The sequence below is a fragment of the Thunnus albacares genome, chromosome 2 (genome assembly GCF_914725855.1).
Source record: "Thunnus albacares chromosome 2, fThuAlb1.1, whole genome shotgun sequence".
NCBI classification, from domain to species: domain Eukaryota; kingdom Metazoa; phylum Chordata; class Actinopteri; order Scombriformes; family Scombridae; genus Thunnus; species Thunnus albacares.
The window spans coordinates 8,552,533-8,571,982 of NC_058107.1; the positions used below are offsets into that span (position 1 = coordinate 8,552,533).

General features: G+C 39.9%; 1 protein-coding gene across 1 annotated transcript; it reads right to left on the reverse strand.

Moving 5' to 3' along the window:
* Nucleotides 1-489: 489 nt before the first annotated feature.
* figla (folliculogenesis specific bHLH transcription factor) lies at nucleotides 490-18,588 on the reverse strand. The gene is made up of 6 exons (XM_044364772.1): nucleotides 18,273-18,588; nucleotides 15,224-15,370; nucleotides 15,033-15,122; nucleotides 3,453-3,605; nucleotides 2,195-2,260; nucleotides 490-663 (listed from the first exon to the last, which is right to left on the reverse strand). Exons 1-5 carry the CDS (start codon nucleotides 18,456-18,458, stop codon nucleotides 2,243-2,245), a joined length of 594 nt encoding a protein of 197 aa, XP_044220707.1. The 5' UTR covers nucleotides 18,459-18,588; the 3' UTR covers nucleotides 490-663; nucleotides 2,195-2,242.
* Between the last annotated feature and the right edge of the window lie 862 nt (nucleotides 18,589-19,450).

A 19,450-nucleotide genomic window follows, 5' to 3' on the forward strand; every position in this document is an offset into this window, starting at 1 on the left:
ATCTGACCTCTGCTCAGGTTGAAGGGGGGTAAAATTACACTGAGATGTCCATGAGGTGACTGGATTCCTTCAACTAATTGGAATGATAGAGGTGTAATGTTAGCCACCCTAACAGGTGCAACAAAGCCGTACATGACAGTTAGGGTCAAGCAAATAGCCTTTAAAAGACCAGCGCAGACCAGAGAGGAGGTCTGATTAGCTAACATAAGTGACATCACCTGTGGGTGTACTGTAGAAGTGCTGGGCCTTTAAAGCTTTTTAAAAAAGAGACAACTTGGCAAACGCAGCATTCAATTCTATGGACAAATAAATTATCAGAGCTAAAAATTAAAATTTGGCCTTTTGGAACAAATTTCTGTTTTCATGGCCATTTTGTGAAAGCTGATAATGTTAATTTATAATTTACTAAACATAAATCTTGGTGTCATGAAAGTATTGAAGTTACATGAAGAGGGTGCATATCGGACACAGAAAATACAAGACTGGAAGCTCTCTTGTCAATTTTATTTATGGGCTGCCAAGGATACAGTTTGTAAATTAAAAATAAAAACACATTTATATGTACTCAAACAAAATGTCGGCTACATTTCAAAAGTAAAATTAAATAAGACAAATAAAATTGCATTTTCTTCAAGAAGAATCCTTTCTTCAAAGCAACGACACCTAAAAATAAAATAATCTAAGATTACAATGTCTTCCATCAGTACACTTGTTGATAGAAATGACCCCTGCCCTCCATGCTGCACTGATGTAGGTGTGTTTAGTATCCTGTATTCTCACATTACTGATCACACCTAACAGTGGTGTTTGATGCGACAGACCTAAAACATTTGACCAGAAGAGGGCAGTGAAACAATGCATTTGAAATAGGTGGTCTTAAGTCCAGATGAAACAGCATTCCCATCTAACCTCCGTATTGTGACGTATTTCCAAGCAAAACAGGATTGACAGGAGGAATTAGATTTGAACGTCAAGTGGGCATGTCATAATAAACCTTAGCATTGTGTTGCTAAAAGTTCAAGATTGATTGATGGGTGGATGTAATGATATTATTGGTTGAAACTGGTTGGTTCAAGCCTATGTAAACACATGTCATATTTTGTTTTACAAGAAAGAGAACATGATTGGATTTTGATATGAAAATACAAAGAAACTGATTTTTTTTCCGTATTTTTTAATTAATTAAATAGGTGCACAATATGACCAGGGATGTGATCTAAAACGGTTTAAAAAGGCATTTTTCTTTTCATCTCAATTTTAATTGTTGATCTGTGTCAAATAGGCCAACAACTGAGCTCAAATGTTGTGAAACAAAAAATCATGAAAAAGTCAAAGGGAGGTAAATACTTTTATAAGCAAGAGTTTGGTGACGGCAGCAAACTATGCAGTCGCACCTAATTTCATCCTGAGCAGAGCTCCAATCAGCCAGAGTAACAGAAAACAGTGCTGAGCCTGTAAGTACAGTGTCAGTGTAATGGTGGTGGCAGGAAGATACCAGGACTTAGTTAACCCTAAATCCAATTTCAATCAAATACAGTTCAAATATGAATGGTTCACTTAACATACAGCCATTTACCCTGATTGAAAAGCACAGTTCAAAAGCTCACTGAAAGGACAGAGTACAAAGCATCATGCCTTTTTCACAGCACACATTTTGATTCGCACAGGTGTTGCTAACATCGTTAACCACTCATTTCTATGAAAGTAAGCAGTGTGACAGTGTGACCGGGACCCTGAAACTGAAGCAGCTAAATGGAATACAGCCATCATTCATTTTATTATTTACGTGTGATTTTCCTACTGTGACATGTTAAAATGTCTTCTGTGAAAAAGGCCTGTGCTTGTTTTGTACAAATTGTCATTTAGAAATTTCTTAAAAATGTCAATGATCTCTAAGACCACATGGGGGCAGCATTTGTATTCTCTTGGACTACTTCAATCTACCATTATTCATATTTGGGTCTGGTACTACTACTTCTACTAATACAACAACTAATAATAATAATAATAATAATAATAATAATAAATATCAACAACAAAAAATATTACATTTGTGTTATCATTATTATACACCCTGATATTTACAGTTAGCCTGTTAAAAATCTTCATAATTTCTGGTATGATTTTAGTCATCTGGTTTTTTAGCTGAAGATGTATTTCTGATTTGATATACATGTATTAAAAAAAATCCAACCTGGCAGGTTTCCAAATATTGGTCCAAGCAATATGCTTTAAACACCACTCAGCAGGGTTGAGACATCTGTTGGAGGAAGAAGAAGGTGATAACGCCTGTCTTCCAACAGTGTTAAAGACTTTTTCAGGCTGAAGACGTCACCATGACACTCATCATGGCACATCATTTGTACTACACGTTCAACATTGGTGCAGGATAAATGGTACAAATTCTCATTGTTTATAGTGTGTATACACACACACACACACACACACACGCACACACACACACACGCACACACACACACACACACACACACACACACACACGCAGTTGTTTACCTAGTCTAACAGCTTTTGTGACAGCCACAATCAAGTTAAAACATGAACAGCATGTCATGCCAATTCTCTGAAAATGGCATAAGTGTGTAATTGTCTTGATCTAAACCTCTTCACCTAAAATTATCCAATCAGATGACAAGGTACTTGTGGAGTCAGATTGAATGTCTCATGTTAGGGTTACACATTCGATTCACTGAAGACAATCAAATGCTTCGTGTTGATTGCCAGTGGTAATTGTTGCATGTTTCTGCCAGATCATTTCAGGAATTAAACGTGTCTGATTGCCTATTGTTTGAAGGGTCTGTCTCTCTAGAATTGTACATGAATGCTGCCCATGTAGTGTTCGAAAGGATACACTATTTGCCTACAAGTGATAGAGGATTTTGCATGCATTTCATCTATTAACTGAATTATGTAATTAGGTGAATGCTGGATTAACAAAACATATACAATAAATAATTGATTCTAATTCACAACTCAATTGATCATAAGAAGCCTGGGGACAAATATTTAAAGCTAACATACCACAGAGAAAGATTAAAATAGCGATAAAAGAATATTTTCATTTTACTTCCATAGCTTCAGGAATTCCTTTGATATTTACTTAATTTACTTCAACAGTTAATTAGTTATGTACAAACCTTCTAAATGTTGTATGTAATGTTTTATGGAGGTGAAAAGGTCAGAACTCTTTAAATACAGACGCCCCTGTAGGATATATTAATTTCATGACATGTTAATTAGATTAGAACTGATTTTATCAATTTTTACTGCCAGAAGACACTGCAGACCATCCACAGCAGTGAAAATAAACACATCCTTCATAGGTGTGAGATCAGAGCATCTGACCACTGCACCAAATGCATCTAGGGTGTAGCTGCCAAACAAGCACAAAACTAGGCATGTTAGGCATTAGGTAAGTTAAATGACTGACTTACTGAAGGCTGATCAGGTGCTACTTGGATGATGAACTGGTATGCAGGCATCATGCAATGTTGCAACACCAGCCTGGTCATATCTCCGTCCTCTGTTCCTGAATCTGGGGGCATGGTGAATCCATCTTCCATGCGCTCCTCTGACATGTTCAGCAACTGTCATGAAAATGCATTCAAGTAATATATCCTTCTATCATCAAATACTCACATGCTTTGAGCTCCAACAGTGAATCCATGACAGCTCCAATAAAGTAAGGCTTCCATTGCAGAGGGATCACTGTACAATGCTAACAACTTTTCACAACAGGAAAAAAAACCCTCCTTATTCATCCTCAGACTCATGCTCAGACTGTTCCAAACACTCATAGTTTAGTCAAAATATGACTAAAACACTGCTTCTGTCTTCATATTCTGTGGGACAGCAGCAATAAATTCAAAGTTGTATAGTTTTCACTCTACACAAACACAAGAAAATGAGGAAAATGAATTATCTGTTCAAATGAAATGATGAAAAAATTACTCAGAAGACAAATCACATTCAAGTTCAAAGTCTGAATGGACACATACATTTTAAAGAAATAAATGAATTTGATTTTAAGGCTATAGATTGAGTAATTTGTCTACAATCCTTATGATAGAGTTCTAAATTAAAACATTCATGCTTCTGAAAATTTAATTTAATAATTCTATTAAAGGATCTTCTCTGTGTCATTAATATTGGGGTTCAATGAAGAATTATTTATTCGCCAAGTTCCAGAACAGAGGACAGGTGACAGGTTAGACTATAATGGACCAGGACCAGTATAATCAGGAGAGTAAAATGAAGAGCTCATGGTCCTGACAGTCACGACCGTCACTGTGGTCTTCACCCTGAATGATGCCAACCTTCTACTTATTCTCAAGACCTTATGTCAACAAAGTCATTTGACTGACCTTAGGAGGCTGGGCCATCTATGAGAGTATCCTGGCGAACATGCCTTTTCTTCTTGCCTGGAACGCCTCAGCCCGTTCTGAGTGATGGTCATCATTCCGTCTCATAGACCCATAGTTATAGCCTCATTTTATGAGAGGAACCTATGGTCCACATGCTCAATAGGCTCATAAGGGGCTTGAGTCAGCGATCGTAACACCAAGGGGAGAGCCCATGATGGAGCTCTGGGCATCCTGTCTGGCTGCAGGCAGTATGCGCCCTTAATGAACTAAGACACCAAGGAGTGTCTCCCAATTGACATTCCTCCTACTGCCTCAGGAAAGCAGGAAATGGCAACTGCATATACCTTAATAGTGCTAGATGCTCTTCCTGAGTCCAAGAGTGACTGAAGGAAGCTGTTAAACTATGTGAATAGAGCATGTGGCTGGGTCTAGCTGCTGATTGTGACACCAGTCAGAGAATACCCTCCATTTCTGGATGTAACTGGTGTGGAAGGAGCCCTAGCGCTATGTATGGTCTGCATGACAGCTTCATCTAACTCCTGAGGGAGGGGCGGTGAAGCAGCCACAACCACAGTCAGCTGGTTTGGGGTGCCAAATCACCATGGCCAGGTAGACTGCTCTTAATTTCAATATATTGATATGCTTGCCACTCCAAGGGGGATTCCACACACCCTGCATGGGGGTGTAATGGTGCACAAAATTCACAGTTCAGTATGTACCTCGGTTCGGTATGTACCTGTCACACATCCAGAAAAAACAAAAAAATTATATTAGTATTATTATAATTAATTATATTATATTATATATCACCCCTATCAGAGACAGCACCCAAGTCTTGCATTCCAGTACAGTACTGCGTCATTAACACCTAAGAACTTGCATATTGTAATCCATACAATCCCACAGCAAATCAGTTATGCATTAATACATTGTGTGGTTTCCTAACTATGGTCCACCAGACCCTTCAACACAATGGTTGCCAGTCTAGTACCAATATAGTTACTCCCAGCCTCAGAATTACACTTCACACACAGTTCAGATTTATTGTGGTCCATTTTATGTATAAATTGGGGAGTAATCTGCAGACAGTGTAGTAGTCTAAATTGAGTTGCCTTTGCCCTATTACAAACTGAAATGTTATTTGTCAAATTTTCATACTTGTAACCAGGTTGCTTCATTAATATCTATATTCAGGTTGTTATTCCAGTCTTTGGATATGAATGCAGGCTTGCCTTTTTTACATTTAGAAGTGCTCTATACCCAAGCCCCAGAATGCAATTCTTTTTTCCAACATAAACTATGTTCTCCTGGTATGTTATATTTTGTACATAGTTAATCAAATGAAAGTATTTTCTTATTACATAGATGCCCAATAGTAACAATCCCATTACTGTCCCACAACTCAAAGCCCCTATCTGTCGAACCAGGAAAGAAGTCTATGTTGCTCCAAACTGGTGAAAGGGAGGACAGTTGTCCCTCTAATCCCTCCAGTCTTCCTATATCCCGCCAGGCTTTAATAGTTGTGTTTAAAATCATATGTCACTGGTAAAAGTTTTAATCTTCTTATGTTCTGAAGTGAACAAGAAACCCCTTAAGGACTGATTAACCTGAGAAGATTCTAAGTCAAGCCATATGGATTCGCTGTCATTTTTAATCCAGTCAGCAATGTAACGTAGCTGTGAAGCCTAACATCAGGAACTGATAGACCACCTTTTTCCTGTTTTTCTCCTTTCCAGATAGAAGTACTAAACAAACTATTTATTTCCTAATTACTTTTCTTGGACACAAGATTGGAAGCATCTGAAATTTAAAGAGAAGTTTAGACAGAATATTCATTTTAAGTAATGAGATCCTTCCTAACATAGATAGCGGTGAGGAAATCCATCTTTCAAGATCCTGATGATACACTTCAACAAGGGTGTAAAATTGGCTCTATATAATTGATGAAGCAATGGATTTATCATGATTTCCCAAATATGTAAAGCCCTGCAACGCCCACCTAAATGAGCAAGATAAGGGGGTGCAAGTATCACGAAGTAGTATCACAAAGGAGGAGCTTCTGACTTAGAGAAATGTATTTTGTAGCCCAAAAATTGACTGAGGCAATTAATCAAATCTAGAACTGCTAGTATTGAGCCCTCTGGATTAGTCAGAAGCAACAGGACATCGTGGGCATACAAGGATATGTTATGAACCTTGCCCCTAGCTGAGATACCTGTACCTGTTTTCGAGCCACGACAAAGGCCAAAATGTGGCCTGCAAAGGACTAGGTAAGCCCTGTTTGTAGCCTAGCTGATTGCCAGAAATGCTTTTTACTCTCACTGAAATTTGGCACCAACTGATCTAACATGGCAACAAGGCATGATTAGTTGTTCCTAGTGGAAACAAGATTCCAAACTGAAGCAGTTGTTGATCACTTGCAGCCCCCACTGGCCGGTTAAGAGGAGTGACAGTCCGCAGTCAATCACAGTATAAAACAGAGCATTCAATGAAGTTATAAAATGGGTTTTCCAAAAATTGTGAATCAATACAACCACAAGAGGTCCTTGAGCATACAGTCATAAATGTGCACAAAAAATATTAGGATGATGGATCCAGTAGTATGCAAGATTAGCTGTGGACAGATACACTCACAGACAGAGTGAGCAAACCACTACTTTTACTTTCATACTTTTTAACTACTTTTTTATCTCTAAGAACTGGTTTTTACGATGTGTTGTCCGACAACATAAGAAATCAAATGTTTTTATCTTTGTTCTGAATGGCTTCACTCAAAGGCAGAGTGAAGAGCCAACCATCACAGAAAGGGGAGGGGGACAAGGAGATGTGGTATTTTTTCACTATGGAGATAACGGTGCATATTTTAATAATAGTGTTGCACTCAGTCAGTGATATGGGTCTCTCATTTGTCATTCTGATGGCAGCAACACTACAGGGTAACCAGGCTATCTTGTCTAAGCTGGCTAGCATACATCCATGAGCATGCTACAGCTAAATAGTCCACTGCCAAATGTTCTGGGTGGCACTTGCACTCTAGAATTATTGTTCCACATGTTGGAGTATTATGGTAGGTCACTCAACACTTTTGATAAATGTCGCTCAACAGAAATTAAAAAGTTGAGTGACATTTTCAATTTATGCTTTGGCGAAAGGTTTCAGTCGTCTCCATGGTAATCACATGCTATCCTCTAGCTGGCTTGTTTAGTTACATTATATCATCCCGACTGGGACTAATTAAACAAGTACGTTATAAGTTCTCTAAAGTTACAGATCAAAATATCAATAATGAAGTTCAGTGAAAAATACAATCTCTATGGCGACATTACCAACAGTATCCAATCACATTGTGCAGCAAAATATGACAGTGTCTGCGACATACCAAAATTCTCCAGTTGCACAACATAAAAGTGTCAAGGGACAGTTTTTTTCTGTCGAAAATACGTCATTTCTGTCAAGCGACATTATCAAAAGTGTAGAGCGACCTACCATAAATCAGCCTCAAGTGTAATATTAAACAATTTTGGCAGTAACTGTTTGGGTCACGGAGCACACTGAACCATGCAAAGTCACAAACTGAACTGAACATCCTGTACCAAACAGTTCAGGATGAATACGCGTAGGGAAGCATAATAGACACCACTGTCCTGTGTGATGGAATGTTCCCCAAGTGGAACTCCAAGAGTAAAAAGGGACTTGTTTTTCCAAGGGCGCAGTGCCCAAATGAATGGCTGCGTCACTTGGAGTTTCACACACCTGTCTCGTTTTGGATGGAGATTGACCACCTCTGCAGTGGCCGAGCCCTGAGAAGACCTGTGGGGACCACAGCCACTACTGCTGAAATCATAACAATAAGCCATTTCCAGCTGCCCGCCTAGATGAAACTATTCTAACCCTTTGAGGGGTGAGGGAAGCTGACATTGTGAGGGAATTCAGGCATAGACCTCCACAGTGTACTGTGTCGGTTCGAGATTTCTCTTTTTCATATTTACCTTGACTCCTAAGGCTTGTATGTGATTGATGACCATCCTTGTGTCCCAGACAACCTGACTGTGATTTGGGGTGCAGATCAGCCAGTCATCTAAATAAGGCAGGATCTTCAAGCTGGATATTTGAAGGGGGGATAGAGCAGCTTCCACCACCCTGTTGAACACTCTCGGTGAGAGAGAAAAGCCAAATGGGAGGACCTTGAACTTGAAAAGCAAACCACAGAGACAGTCTGTGGTCTGAGCAGATGGGCACATGAAAGTATATGTCCTTTAAATCTAGGCAAGTAAAATCCAAATCCAAAATTTGTGTGGTGTTCAACATCTTGAAAGGTAGCACCTTTATGAACGTGTTAATCCTAAGATGGGACGCAGGCCACCATCTTTTTTTGGAACAAGAAAGCATTTGGAATAAAACCTAGCAAGCTGTTCACTGGAGTTTATTCTCACAATTGCCTCTTTTTGCAGGAGGGTTAAAATCTCTTCAGCCAAAATCTGTGCCTGGACTGGGTCCTTCACCACTGTCATATGAACCCTGGAAAAGGAAGGGGGAAAATGGCTTCTGTACCCATTTGCCACAGTAGCCAGTACCCAAGGGTCTGTCACACATTTTCCCCAGCTGTCCAGGCGTAGCTGGGAAACAGCTTTGGTGGCCAGCCCCTCAGCTCAGGGGAACAGGTGATGTTCCCATGAGGTCCTGAACTGCTTTCTTTGGGTTTCTCTTTAGGCTAAGAGCGTGGCTGGTAACTTTGTTGATGCTGTGGTGGGTGTTTTACACCAATACCAGAGGCTGAAAATTTCGTCAAAGGTCAAACCCCAAGACCATGAAGTCTGGTGTGGAGGCTGAGAGCTCCTGGGCCTATACCTGGCACCACCTGGTTGCTGAATGTGCGCTGAATGCATTCCATTGTGCGGCAAGACTTCTCAGCCTTGTCCCATATGCTCTGACAGTCTGGATGAAACACTCTGCCAGGGACTACAGACATGTTAGCGATGTCTTTTCTATTCTCCAGTAGAGAGGTCTGTGCCAACCAAATCTGCCTGCTTGCAAGCATGGCTGATGACATGGTAGCACCAATGCCCCTTGTAAGCTGAGCATGAGCTATAAGGGCTGAGTCAATTAAGTTCATGGTGTCATGATCCTCAGGGCTGGCAGTATCTCTAATAGCTGCCAGGAAATAGCTAGTGCATTGCCTGAGCAGACCGCTCATGTGGCAGCATTGTTCAACACACCAAGCTGTCTGTCTTGTGACATTCCTCGACTGGGCAACAGAGGTTGGCAGTCACTCGTTCTGGGCCCAGTAATGTCAGGGCTGCCACTTCCCTTTCGACTGATGGCATATCAGCTAGCTCAGTATCAGACCCATTTTGGTTTGTCAGTTTGCAACATCCAGAATTAAATTGTGGCGTAATGGGTAGGGTTGTTCAGTGCATTTCTAAGCATTTGCAAATAGTCTGCAGCTGCTGGAACAGCCTGATGGCTGGGACTGGGAGTGCAAGAGGCAAACGAGGCAACTAGCACTCAGTCACTGCCTTCGTCTCGCTCCCCCCAGCACCCTTCTTGGGCTGCCAGCTGTCAGGTTCCCTTTGGCAGTGTTTGGGTCTGTCTGAAATACAATGGTGAAGGTGAACCCCCTACCCATTAATATGTTGGTGAAGTGCTTCTGTTCGATTCATGTTGCCAAAACACTACAACATCTTTACTCATTCATATTGATCGTATTGATCACATTGTATTGATCACATATATGTGTCCTCTAACTTCAAAGTAACTCACTATGGAGCAGTTTTTAACGATTTTTCTGACCTCCTATTGGTAAAAACCTCTCTGTCAACTGGAACCTCGGTGAACAGAGGTTTCTGGAAACTTAATGTACAGAGCTTACAAGATAAGGATTTGATAACTGACTTAAAACACAGTTACAATAAAGTAACTCAATTAAATATTCTATATATTCTTTATATCTTATATTAAACTATGGGAAATACTAAAAATAAATTAGTATATTAGTTTGAAGCAGAAGAAACAAAGATCAACTATAGATGAACAAACAATATTAAATCTTAAAACACAAATAGACATCATATATATATATATATATATATATATATATATATATATATACACCAGTGGCGGCTGGTGACTCAAAAAATTGGGGAGGACAGGACTAAAACCAACATGGAATCTTACAACAAACCGCATCAAACTATATAATTGTCCCACCTGATGAAATCGGAGGGCTGGGGGGCAATTTTAATTTTAATTTTAACACAAGCAGCTATCTACTGCTGCTACTCTGCTTTACAGTGGAGAGAATTGAAGATGAATTCTGGAAACTATCATTGGACCAACTCAATATTGCATTCTGGTTGTTGATTGGTAAGGGAGGACGTCCTCCGTTGGAGCGTCATTTTACGTGTTATGGCCAATCACAGATTAGCATGAACAAAAATGAAATACATTGAGTCCAATGTAAGAGATCCCGCCCTGCCTTTTGCCTCTCAAAAAATAGAGGAGGATCAACCTCCTCTGCCTCTATGGACCAGCCTCCACTGATACATACATACATACATACATACATACATACATAGATAAACAGTCAGAAAAAGATAAAAGAAATCTTGTTCACGCTATTAATTCTGGACAAAAAAAAACCTTGAAAGCAAGTTCATGAAATCCATTAAAAACAAAGAGATTGATACTGTTTTTGTGAAAATGTGAAAAAAAGAGGTCATTAAAGATTTATGCGCCACCACATACAAGAAAATAGAAACAGAAACAGACCTTGTGAACATGTTTTTAAAGACTACCGCCCGCCGACTTTTACTCAGCCTATCGGTGAAATAATACTCAGTCTAAACATCTGTAACAGTGGATGTAGTAAAAGAAACTGGGAGAAAAAACTGTGTGAAATTAAAGAAGAGGTAAAGAAATGGGAAAACAAAAACACTAATTACAAATCAAGAGTAAACATTGTTAAAACCTACATCCTATCCAAACTCCTTGCAAATATCTTTCCTCAACCCAACAAAGTAATAAAAAAACAGTGTGCCATCTTAATCTGGGGAACAACCAAAGAGGTAACTAAAAGAGATTTAATGTATAAAAGTAAAAAATATGGAGGTCTGGGTGCTGTAGAGTTGGGCGACAGATTGAAAATTGCCTTTGTTAAAATTATATCTGCCGCTATCATCAGAAATGCTCTCTGGAAATGGAAAAAAAAGAGGAGGCAGGGCAAGATATGGAGGACATGGAAGACCCTTTACTGTAGCCGGAGCCTCAGCCGACATGCTCAGGCAGCTCAGGCCCACAATCGTAGCTGCACTCAAAATTTTTGACGAGATATCATTAGTTAAGATCTCATTTTCTCCAATGATACCATGATCTGACTCTACCTAACACAGTGAGGACTTGAGTCTTTCTTCCTCCACAGCATCCACCAACAGCCTATCACTTCCAAAAAGGGAATCATGTGCATATAATGAAAGGACATCAAGTTGATCCAACTTCTCTCTCTGATATGAAGGCAGCTCATCATGGCAGGACAGACTTGGCTCATGTAGCTCTGGGACTGTGCCAGAGACAGGACACTGGGCCTTCATTCTACCCAGTCTGTCCAAAAGACTCTGAATAGCTGCTAGTATATTCAGCTGGGTGTCATTTAGCTGTGTTTGGTCTCCTGCAGTGGCAATTGGACTAAGCAGCTTCTTAGGAGCACTCTTCCCCAAGCTCCCTCCCTGAAGGCGATCAGGAGTGTGCACACAACTATTCTTTGGAGATGTGTCTCCCTTCCCTCAACTGGGCATGTGGAGGATGAGCTGCTGCCTCACGACCAAGTGGCAACCTCCAGGGCTGTAAAATGAAGCCAATGCGGAAGTGCCAAAAACTGCAGTTCCTCAAATGGCCACTTGAGGCTGGCTCCAAAAGCGAGTCATAGACCCCCATGTTAAAATGCCCAACTTTACAGCAGAAATAAACATGTTTATAGCCTGGTACAAAAAACGGTTTAGGTCTCTATAGCTAATTTCCCCTTTCATGACAACTGTACGGAAGGTGAATTTTTTCATAACTCACCCGTTTAAATTTTATTAAGCCGTAAGGTTATGCATAATGAAGGACATGGCTGCTTTGAGTGACAGGTCTGCCAGCTGCTAGGTGGCTTGTTTCAGCCATTCGGCCCGCCTCTTTGCCCATTTTTGATTGGCTGGGAGTTACACAGCATCACGCACTGCCAAGATGGGGACGGCCGGAGCGGCTCACTTTGAGCTTCAAAACCGCTCTTCAGAAACCAATGAGTTTTTATACAGTCTATGCTCACGACATGCAGACTGCTCCACCCGTCTGGCTCTATGAATGCCCTCCTCTAGAGAGAGTTCAGTAACAGCACTGCGTGAGTTTTCAATATCATCCATCAAATGCCACCCCCAGGCAGGGGCGGCATTCATGATGGCCATCGCAGGAGTCTTTGGGAACATTTGGCAGGCCATTTTCCAACCAGCTACGAATAGCTGAACTGAAGAAACACACTAGACTGCGCCCAGCTGGCCAGAGTCTCCCAATCAGTAAATTATATGACCAATAATTAATTAATTTAAAGCATGCCCACTGCAAACAGGGGATAAGGACAACAAAAATAGTACTACAATGGTGTTTCCAGTATAATAATAAACTTAATTTTATAATTAATTCAATTTATTTATGCAAGAAAAATCAAATTAACCGTTAAGACAAATCAAATATACAAAAATAACTCTACATTTTTCTCAGAAGTGAGGTTTAACACTTTAATCATATATATACATAAAATGTAAAGACTCCACTCAATGTGTGCAATAGCACAAGGGAAGGTTGAAAACAAAATACCCACTCACTGCGAACAGTGAGCTCCTGGGAAAAAACACAGCAAATCAATTTCAGATTTCCTTCCAACTTACCTGGGATAAAAATGGTTAGAACAAATAGTATTTCATTTACCAAAGCTGTAGAATAACTCTCTACCTGCTTAACCAGATGCAATCAATTAGGTCACCTAGAAAGGGAGATAAAAGGGGGACAAAAACAGTCCCAAAAATAGTCATGGTACTTATGGTCTTGGATGAGGCGAGTAAGGCAAAGAGGAAGAGGCATGTCCCCCCACATGCTCTTATAGAAGGCAAGCCAAGCCTCACATGACACTAAGCGCAGCGCAAGTCTCTTTGCTATTTTAAGACTGACGCAGTTGTAATTTTCCCGTCCAGCGCCCACGTTGTTTAAATAGCAAATACACTTGCGTCCATCAGAGCGCCAATGCACGTGTTAGTCTTAAAATGAGGTGTGGTCAGGCACATTGTTGGCGCATTGCTATCTTGAGGAAGCAGAGAGCGATTGCGCTATTGACCAACAAAAACCTGGTCTAAAGTCAATGGTGCAATGTTTTTCTGTTATTTTGAGGGCACATTATCGTTATAGTAATATGCGCCTACATAAGCGGGTGCACAACATACACTCTGCTTGTTACCTACACAGGACGCGCAGCAGGCACAAACATGCAAAAGGTAGCAAAAGGATTACAATGTGAAAGATTATTCTTGTGTATATTAATATATTTAAAAAAATACATATCATAATGCTTAGTCATAATATTTATCAGAATTAACTAATCGCAGTGATGATGGATTAAATTGTTTAATTATTTTACCAAATCATGGCAATACACGTAGGTATTTAAACAGACGGACAACAACGGATCAGACACAGATCGACTTTCCTGCTGCATCAATACATGATGACATGAGGAACACAAGGAAATAAATGAGGTGAAAACAATGATTAAACTAACAAAGGAAATAAATCTGCACAGCTTCTAGCTGCTGCCAGCAGCAGGATCAGAACCTTGGAGAGCTGATCAAGTCCTAATAACTGTGTTAATGATTCTTTACATGATTAAAATTAATGATTTAATTTTTGAATATTTATAATTAACAAATATTCTTTAACATTTTTGAGAGTACAGTGATCAGGTTTCCATACTTTCAGCAATTAAAATCACGCTGATTTGACCTGTTACTCCATGGCTGAAAAAAACGATTTTAAAGAAACCAAAGCTGTAATTAAAAAAATAAACCTTTTCAAAAACCAAATGAAGATAAATGTGCAACAAATTAATGAACAGGTTCTTAAACTGGTGGTCTGTGGCTGACCACAGGAGGGTCCAGGAGCAGCAGAGGCCAATGTGCTTGTTATGGATCGTGCGCTTTCACTTTGCGCACGAGCAGATCCGTTTACTCTGCAGAGAAGCGTTCCTTCTTACTACTTGGCAAATGCGCCGTCATAATAGCAAGCGCACCTGGCTCTTAAAGGGAATGGGAGATGACACTGTGATTGGTTTATTGCATGTTATGCCGAAAACACACCCATGATTAATTAGGAGACTATGGACAACCCCTTTGAACCATGCACCTGGCGCATCGACCATTTTCCCGCCGTTAAAATAGCAAAAGTGGATTTGGACACACCCTCAATGCAATTGCGCCATGCGCTTCAGACCGTGCACTTTAGATCGTTAAAATAGGGCCCAAGGTCTCAAAGACAGGTAGAAGGATGGCATCATTCAAGGTGAAGACCATGGTGACAGTTTGAGTGAGGTTGAAATAAATATGTACAGTGGAAAAAGCAGAAAAGACTCACATCATCCACTCTCCATAGATCACTGCCAAAGCTGTCACTCTGACCAAAAGTGATTGCATTCTTTAGGAAATCAGTCCCGCTGCCATCATCCTGCAATAGACAATAACATTAATCAACATTTCAAAGCAAGTGGCAGTTCTCAAGACTCAAAGCACAAGTGTGCTTTGAGTCTTGATGAATGCAGTACTTACATTGTCAGTGTCTTGCAAAACTGCAACAAGCAATCGAATGTATTCTGTTGCAGCTTTAAGGGTGTCCACTTTACTGGGTTTCCGGTCTGGTCGCATAAGTGGCACCATGCGCTTCAAGCGAGAGAACATGGTGTTCAAGTTCCTGATCTGCACAGAAAAGAGGCTGAAGGTTTACATTAAAGAGGTACAGCGCACACTTAAATATGTCCTTTGAGCTGTAAACTAAATTATATGACTGTACTTTTATGGAAAACGTCAATGCTGGTGTTAATATTGACACTATCACCAAATTTATAAAAATCTGCATTTCACTGGTTGAAAATTGCTCAACCTGTTATCTGCTGTTTAAAATCAGCCTTGAAAAGGCAGGGCCGATGCTGACATAAAGTCAACCATTTGGGAGGTCCCTACCTCATTAAATTTATATAAATGGTAGAATATTAACACCCACCTCCCCCAGCCCCCACCCGCTGCTGCTGATTGAGACACATCACTCACAGCTTCAGGCAGCACAAAGCTGAAAGGAAAATGAACAGCATGACGACATTTAAATGAGCCAGAAGTCATTTTTAAAACTGACTGACCTGCTGGGGGAAATTTCACTGTCTGTGTTGCAGGAGGAAAAGCTGCTGGACGCCACAAAAACAATAGCAATCCTCTTCATGGTTCGTCCTGTAGCTCTCCAGCTGTCTGTTCCTGCAGTTATCAACCTTGTTTTAAAACATTAAATTGTTCCACCAACCATGTTACTGAACCTGTCCGCAGCAGCCGGTGTAACCGGAGCTCTGGCCTCTGCTACTCTTAGCTCCTGAAGCTAAAACTGTCTTTATGTTAAAATAAACCGAATTCAACTCAGACAAGTTTATCTGAAAACAACTTCTGGCTTAAATGTCGCTGCACTGTTTGTCTTCCTCTCAGCACTGTATTGGCTGAAGCCACCATGGCTAGTCAGTTAGCCAGGTGTATTATGGCTTCAGATGGCCACAGCTAATTATTGTGTGTGTGTGTGTTTGTGCATGTGACACAGCTTGGGACCACCATGGTCCTCCACCACACTAATGTCCACTTCAAGGGATTCTGAAGGGGAAAAGTCCTCCACCTCAATAGAGCCCTCAGTGGCATAGGTGCCTCTGTGTCGCTCTCCAAAAATGGATGTCACTGAGCGACTCCTGCCATCCTGTCTCATACATCCATGACAACCCCACCCACCCCACTCCCCTCCTCAGCTCAGCTCCCCTCCACCTCCCTTCTCAGACCCTTGCTCACTTTTTAGCATTTTGCAAAGTTATGCAGTGGGTGGAGTTAGGCTCAGAAGTTACACTTTAAGTGCCAAATTAGGCCACCATGAAATAGATGACGTTGAATAAGAACACATATCTAAAGATTTTAAAGTGTTTGAAGCTGTGACATTTGTCATGACTTCATCTTCCATCAGTAATGTATGAGCTGTGCCTGTTTTGCAAAACCTGGCACATCATGCAAAAGTAATAAAGAGAGTATTGCTATGTCCTTTTTTGCCCTAATTTGATCATCATCTACGTGTGCGGTTTTCTATAGCCTACAGCAACTCAATAGGGCTCTGTACAGAAAATGTTGCAGCATCTCATTCCAGCACAGGTCTTCACATAGTGTCCCAGACTCAGTCAACATTTGAGATTTGCATTTTAAAAAGACATGTCCAACTGAATGTTACAGCAACCCGTTGAGAATTGTTGAATTGTTGAAATACAGGTCTGTTACAATTAGAGCCCTCAGTTAAGATGTGTTTAATATATTATTTATTTTATTAAGCTTTATTAATTCATTCAGTAAATCTGTTTGAGATCAAGATCTCTTTTGCAAGAGAGACCTGAGAAAAGCTTACATATACACAGGATAAGATGATAAGATGATTCATTCTCATCACAGTCACGAAACAATCATCATACTCACTCAGACACACTACTTAAAACAATCATATACATTATGAAGTATATCAGCTACTAAAACTTAAAAGTCCCTCAGAGGAACAAGTGTCTCTAACTTTAAACTGTGTTGCAGTTCATTCCTGTAGTGAAATGCATAATACTGGAAACTAGTCTTCCCCAGTTCAGAGTTTGTATGAGGAACTTTGAAAGCCAACCTGCTCTGTGATCTGGTGTCATGGTTATTAGCTCTGACCCCAACTAAAGATGTTAAATAACTTGGCAACTTAGATAGTAAGCCTTATAAATGAAGACACAGGTATGCTGGTGCCTTCTAGATGCCAATAACGACCTTATTATATAACTCATAGTGGTGACAGCAACAGCTGTCTGCTGTGGCATCCAGAGGTTTAAGGGTGGTGGCAGCATAAGCATACAATCTCCATAATTCAATGTTCAACAGTATGGTTGATTGTATAATGTGTTTTCTGCTTTGAAAAGAGAAACAAGCTCTATGTTAGAGTGAGAAAGAAAAAAAATCTTACATCATGAACCATTTTTTTTCCATTAAATTACTTTCTCGAGTTTAACTGTGCTCATGAAAATAGAGAGATTTCTCCTTTATGCCAAACTGCACTGACAAATCCTGGGATTTAACAGGGCTATTCTTACTGGAAGAGACAGAAGTCTTAAAGCAAGACTTTGGCCTGTATCTCTCCTTCATATTGGCCACAGGTCATTTCGGTGTATGTATTGATTAATCCAACAACCACGGTGATGAAAAACGTGAGGGGAAAAAACCGAACAGCTGACCAGGGTGGCCCAGTAATCCACTCAATATTAAACCCAAAAGACTGTAGCTGGACAGTATGAACAGGAAAGGTAATTGTCACTGGTGAAATGTATCTGTGCGGTCGCTAGTTGCGGTGTAATGGGCACTACAGTCTGTAAAATATCGCTAATAACAACTCGTAAAGTTTAATGGCGTTAATAGATAGCTGGTGCTAAATATAGCTAAACTGGCTATCTTGGTTTGACGTGACCTTTTCTTTTCAAGAGAACAAAACCTGGCTGGCTCTCCTCACATTTTATCCAACTATCAAGCATTAGTTCATGGTTTATTAAATACAGTTTCCACAACTCACTCTCAGTCGTTCCTTGGCGTTGACCAGCTCTCTTTTTTTCACAGTTTCACTGAAGTCTTCATTGACGAAATATAATCCGTCCTTCCCTCGTTTAAACTTTTCGATGTTGTTGTAAACAGGCAGTGCTGACTCTCCCGTCAAGCGCTTCAAAATATCACTCATTAATTCCTCCTCTGGAACCTTCATTTTAACAAGTAATGCTAATCCTGACAATATATTGCCTTCTTATCGATTTTTTCTGTACTATGTCATGTAAATAGATGGTAGAGGAACCCCAGGCAGGGCGGGGATCACACCTGTGCTGCTACCTGTTTAATTAGACCTCTGCGGCAATGGACCGAGGTGAGGCTCTCTGTCAAAAGGTGAACAAAATGTCATGGTTAGATACGTGTTCACACTACAGAGGGCACTGCAATGTTGGTATCCACACATTTCACCTGAGTAAATAGTTTATTCCAGGGAACGTGTTAAAGAATAAATTAACTCAGGGCTGTGTTTCTTGGGCCACCAGTCCTTCAATATGCATTAAGAAACCTCCTATGAGGGACTTAACTGGCTTATCAACAGTGGTGGATGAAGTATTCAGACTCTTATGTAAGTAAAAGTAGAAATACTGTATTCTAAAAGTACTCCATTACAAGTAAAAGTAAAATATTACTTAAGTAAAAGTATGGAAGTATTATTAGCTAAATATATTTAAAGTATTAAAAGTAAAGTGCATTATGCTGACTGGATTCTTTTAGAGTGTTATATTATTATAGTATATTATATTGTTTGTTTTTTTCACTAACAAATACATGTAAGAGCATTTTATTGCTGTAGTTCATCAACGTGGAGCCAATTTTAGATACTTTTGGTAGATAGTACTGCATCATATTATATAAGTGTATCATATGCTTTTATAATAATAACAATAATAATAATAATAATACACTTCATTTATATAGCACATTTCACACACTAATGCAGCTCCAAGTGAATAATATTTGTTTTAAAAGAAAAGAGAAGACAATTTAAACAACAAACAAAATCTGAAAGGTATGTAGTAACTATAAGTGGCAAATAAATGTGGTGCAGTAAAAGTTATAGTATTTCCCTCTGAAATGTAGTTGAGTAGAAGTAGAAAGTAGCATAAAATGTAAATAGTACAAGTACAAGTACCTCAAATCTGTATTTAA

Excerpts from the sequence above, each read along its gene's own strand:
- figla (XM_044364772.1), bottom strand. The coding sequence starts at position 18,458 with ATGAAGGTTCCAGAGGAGGAATTAATGAGTGATATTTTGAAGCGCTTG. Across the intron at positions 15,371-18,272 it reads ACGCCAAGGAACGACTGAGA|ATCAGGAACTTGAACACCAT; the intron begins GTGAGTTGTGGA and ends TTTTCTGTGCAG. Across the intron at positions 15,123-15,223 it reads TTTTGCAAGACACTGACAAT|GATGATGGCAGCGGGACTGA; the intron begins GTAAGTACTGCA and ends TGTCTATTGCAG.